The sequence below is a fragment of the Mirounga angustirostris genome, unplaced genomic scaffold (assembly GCF_029215605.1).
Source record: "Mirounga angustirostris isolate CCGP_5_RB_7025 unplaced genomic scaffold, mMirAng1.0.hap1 SCAF_8, whole genome shotgun sequence".
NCBI lineage: Eukaryota > Metazoa > Chordata > Mammalia > Carnivora > Phocidae > Mirounga > Mirounga angustirostris.
Genome location: NW_026991716.1, coordinates 632,763 through 637,780, shown reverse-complemented (window position 1 = coordinate 637,780; position 5,018 = coordinate 632,763). Strand labels below are relative to the sequence as shown.

General features: G+C 38.7%; 1 protein-coding gene across 1 annotated transcript; it reads right to left on the bottom strand.

Moving 5' to 3' along the window:
- Positions 1 to 715: 715 nt before the first annotated feature.
- LOC123836850 (putative olfactory receptor 2B3) lies at positions 716 to 4,803 on the bottom strand. Its single transcript, XM_064598053.1, has 2 exons — positions 4,770 to 4,803; positions 716 to 1,665 (listed from the first exon to the last, which is right to left on the bottom strand). Exons 1-2 carry the CDS (start codon positions 4,801 to 4,803, stop codon positions 716 to 718), a joined length of 984 nt encoding a protein of 327 aa, XP_064454123.1.
- Positions 4,804 to 5,018: the final 215 nt, after the last annotated feature.

Genomic DNA, 5,018 nt, shown 5'->3' with positions numbered 1-5,018 from the left:
AGTTTAAGTCTGCTAGATTAGAGGCAGATACTACACGTTTTAAGCAGTTCAGGAAGGAGCACAGGATGCAGGTATCAAGGGGTGTGAAGGTGAAGTGACTGAAGGCTTGGGTGCTGATGGGAATTTTTTGCCTTGAGATCATGGGCTATTTAATGATAAAGATGTGGGGGGCACCTGGGTGGCTCAATCGGTTAAGCATCTGCCTTCAGCTCAGGTCATGATCCTGGAGTCCCAGGATCGAACCCCACATCTGGCTCCCTGCTCAGCAGGGAGTCTGCTTCTCCCTCTGCTCCTCCTCTGGGCTGGTGTTCTCTCTCTCTCTCTCTCCCCCCCACCCCCACACAACACTTCATAAATAATAAATAAATAAATAAATAACTTTGAAAAATGATAAAGATGTGGAAATCCCAAACTAAGATGGTAGACAAGATGGTTGGTACTAGAACAAATAATATATAAATAGGAAGGTAAATCATCCAAGTGTCCTCAAGGAACAAAGTCCATTGAGCAAAGCAAAGAAAGAAAGTAAAGAAGTTTTTAATTTAGGTAAGATATCTTATGGTCTCAGCATTGCTTCCTGAAAAGAGGAAGACGTTTCTAACTGTTGGTAGAATTCAGTGAAGTCATAAGAGCTTGGAAAATAGGAAAATCAGTTCAAACTTTATTACCATCTTTAAGGATAGAGGCTCAGAAGATTCTCATCGCAATGGAGTACTTATTTCTTGTAGAAAAAGATTCTTGGCATCACCCTCTTGAAGGCCTCCTTCATATCTTTATTTCTAAGGCTATAGATGAGGGGATTCAACATGGGTGTGATGATCCCATGGAAGAGGGAAACCATCTTTCCCCAGTCCTTAGAGGTGGATGAAGGTGGTTGTAGGTACATGTATATTCCTGTTCCAAAAAAGAGAGACACCACAACCATATGGGACCCACATGTACCAAAAGCTTTTTTTTGTCCTTCTTTTGACCTGATTCTCAATACTGCATGAGCTATGAAGCAATGGGAAATGAGGATCAATGTCACTGGAATTAGCAGACTTAATACACTAAAGAAAAAGAGCTCAGCCTCGATAGGCTTTGTGTCAGCACATGATAACTTGAGAAGGGCAGGCTCCTCACAGAAAAAGTGATCCACTTCTTGGTGAACACAGCGTGGCATGTTAAGGGTCAAGGAAGACTGCAACACTGAATTACTGAAGCCAGTGAGCCACGAGAAGGCTACCACCCTTAAGCAGAACCAATGATTCATTATGACTATGTAGTGCAGGGGTCTGCAAACCGCCACGTATCTGTCAAATGACATGACAGCCAGGAGAAGACACTCAGTAGCACCCAGGGCCAGGAAGATAATGAGCTGGGCCACACAGCCACCATAGCTGATGGTCTTTTTGTTGCAACAAATATTTATCAACATATGAGGGACCGTGCTTGTGGTATAGCACAGGTCTAAGATGGAGAGATTAGTGAGAAAGAAATACATGGGTGTGTGAAGTTTGGGTTCCAGAATGCACACCATCATGATGGACACATTGCCAAAGACAGTGATTGTGTATGATATTAATAGGAGCACAAACAGAGGCATTTGTAGCCAGGGCTTGTCTGAGAAGCCAAGTAGTATAAACTCTCTTGGGGAGCTCTCGTTAGCACAACTATGATGACTCACTTATGTTTCATTCCTAAAAAATATAAAATAGAAAAGTAATCAATAGATAATTATTGAATACTCTATTGGAACTGAACTAATTTTGATTATTATAATGAATAATTAAACAAATATAATTTATAGCCAATTAAAGGGAACCCTGGTGAAATACAATATGATTCTTTTAGATTAGAAAGTAGTTCTGTTTTTTAGTAGTTATGTTTGATTTACTTTATGAGGTAGATCATTACTTTTAAATGACAAAGTATATAAACATATGCAGAGAGCACAGACAATTGTAAGTGCTCAAGATATTTCAGTTCTCCCTTTTCTTATGTGTGTACAAAAAATCTTCTGGTGATTTTTTAGAGTATTTTTCCTCTCTTAAATGACATGTATGCATGTCTATTCTCACAAAGAGCTACCATGGGTCCTAGACGCTTTGATCCAAGGTAGTAAAATTATGGCTGATGTGATTTGTAGTGTTAACCACAGGTGAGAACTTCCCCCATCTTTACACATTTTTTTAAAGTTTTTATTTAATTCCCGTTAGTTAACATACAGTGTAATATTAGTTTCAGGTGTACAATCTAGTGATTGGACACTTCCATACACTACCCAGTGCCCATCAGGACAAGTGCATTCCTTCATCCCCATCACCTGTTTAACCTCATAATCTAATCACTGCTTGACTGACATGTGACAGATACTGACAAACAGATGTGATCTACATTTTATTGCTACTGTGACTCAGTGACCATAAATAACCTGCATACCCAGTAGTGGTGAGGCCAGGACTTAAGGGCAATTCCTTTTTCTATACCATATCTCCCCCCAAGTATACAGAGAATGTAGCAAGATTGACTACAGACCACACAGCAGTGCTTATACGTGAAAACAGAACACCAAGAATCAAGTTATCAAGTTAATTTTCCTCAGTCTGTGGAAGTTATCAGGTAAATGATACAACCCAAGTATATCTAAGTTTCTTCAATCCACTTTGTGTTTTTAAATGCAGGTCATTAATAGGGCTTACACCATTTGAATTTACAAGCACAAAAATAGTGAGTGCTGCTAGACAGAGGGTGGAGCACTGAAGAAAGAGGGTAGCGTGACAAAGACAGACCTACCTTCCATGGGGGTAGAATGGCTTTTCCAGAGGGACAAGAATAGGCCACTGTACACCCGCACCAGTGTGAGGAGAGATGGCTCTAAGAACTTTAACCCCTTCCAGGGCACCTGGGTGGCTCAGTCAGCTAAACACCGGACTCTTGATTTCAACTCAGGTCATGATCTCAGAGTTGTGAGATCGAGCTCCATGAAGTGCCTGCTTAGGATTCTCTCCCTCTGCTCCTCCCCCCTGTTTGTGCACACACTCTGTCTCTCGTAAAAAATTTAGAAGATATTTTTAACCCCTTCCACTACATGTGTGTTCAATTTCAGCATTCTAGCAACACATATACATTATTCCTTGATAAATAACAGCAATACACCTTCAGTTGAAAAATGCAAGAGGATATGAGATTTGACTGTTGTTGGTATACATGTAAATTTAAATTTTTCACAAGAAAAATGATGATACATAAAGACAAAAGATAAGTGTCAGATGACAAATGTGCAGTGTTTATGTCAAAAATGGTTACTATCTTAAAACATAAAGAATTATTACATAGGGGTACCTCAATGGCTCAGTCAGTTAAGTGCTTGTCTTCAGCTCAGGTCATGATCCCAGGGTCCTGGGATTGAGCCTTGTGTGGGGCTCCTTGCTCAATGGCAAACCTGCTTTTCCCTCTCCCTTTGCCCCTCCTTGTGCTGGTATTTTCTCTCTGTCCCTCTCTTAAATAAATAAATAAAATCTTTAAAAAAAGAATTATTACATAATAATTATGAGACAAAAAATTCCAATTAAAAGTGAGCAATTGACATAAATAAACAACTTGGGGAAGAAAAAATATGAAGCCAAATTGGAAATAGAAAAGATATACAACTTTTCTGTCATTAAAAAAACACAAATTAAAATGACAAGGAAATATCACATTATCAATTCATTTGGTAATGGTAGAAAAAATAACCTTTAAAAGTTAGCTGTTAAGAATACAGCCTCTGGATCTACCACATGCCCACATTTCATTTCTGAGCTGTGGGATCCAGAGCACACTGGTGAACATCCTTTTGCCACATTTAGAACAAATCTCTGCACTGATAATAAGAGTTACTATGAAGCTCAAATGAGGCTGTGCACACATCTGAAGTCATGAGTTCCTGAGACAGCAAGCATTCAGTTAGTGTGAGCTACTCATCACTTAGATATCAATCATTAGTACTAATCATTAACATAATAATGGAACATTATCTCTGCTTGGCATGTACATCAGAAGACAGATGACCAAATTTACTGTTGGTGGTGCCAACACTAATTGTAAGTTTATATTATAATGTGAAATGATTAAATATATATGTCACTTTTTCTTTGCTTCTAGCATTATACTGAGAACATAGTTTCTAGTAAATGGAAGTCAAATCAATAGTAGGAGTTACTGGGTTATCTGAAGGGTGTGGGCCATAAGAGGACTCTACTCAGCATCTGTATTTTCTTTCTTTTTTTAATTTTATTTTATTATGTTATGTTAATCACATACAATACATCATTAGTTTTTGATGTGGGGAATTTTCTTCTATTTTTTCACATCTTCTGCTCTCCCCACGTTTTGTATGGCAGTGGGGTCCACTCATTCTGAATCCTCTTTTCTGTTGTCAGAAAACTGGACTCATCTCTTGACAAGCACACATTCATTTCACTATCATCTTACCTCTCTCCTATTTATATATCCTGCACTAATAAAAAGAAACCTTAAATACCACTATTTAATGTTTTGCTTAAAAACATCCCACTGACAGTTTTAATGTACGGAGATATGATGGTCAAATGTGCATTCTAAAAGGTGAAATGATAACCAGGGTGGTTTGAATCACTGAAAATACTTGACATCTATTTTAAGATTCCTGGGAAACAAACTGAACACTGATTATTTAACCAGAGGCAAGAACGTGGGTGAGGTGACCAAGGGACAGAATTCCCTGCTTCAGCCATTACTCACCTTTCTTCCAAATGTCAGAGAGATACCTGTGCCTTTCTGTGTGCCATGTTTCTGAGGCATGGTCGACAAATGCAATGCCTTTCTGAGCTCTCAACCTTTGTAACATTCTTATTCAGTGACCTTTTGCCCACAGATAAAATTGACATTAGCATGTAACCTGGGCTGCATTACGAACATGCAATATGAGAAAAGTCCTTACAATGAAATAAAAGTGAGTTATAGATATGTCTTCAGTCAGTGGGGCATGTTTGATTGACTTTGGCTCTGCTCACCAG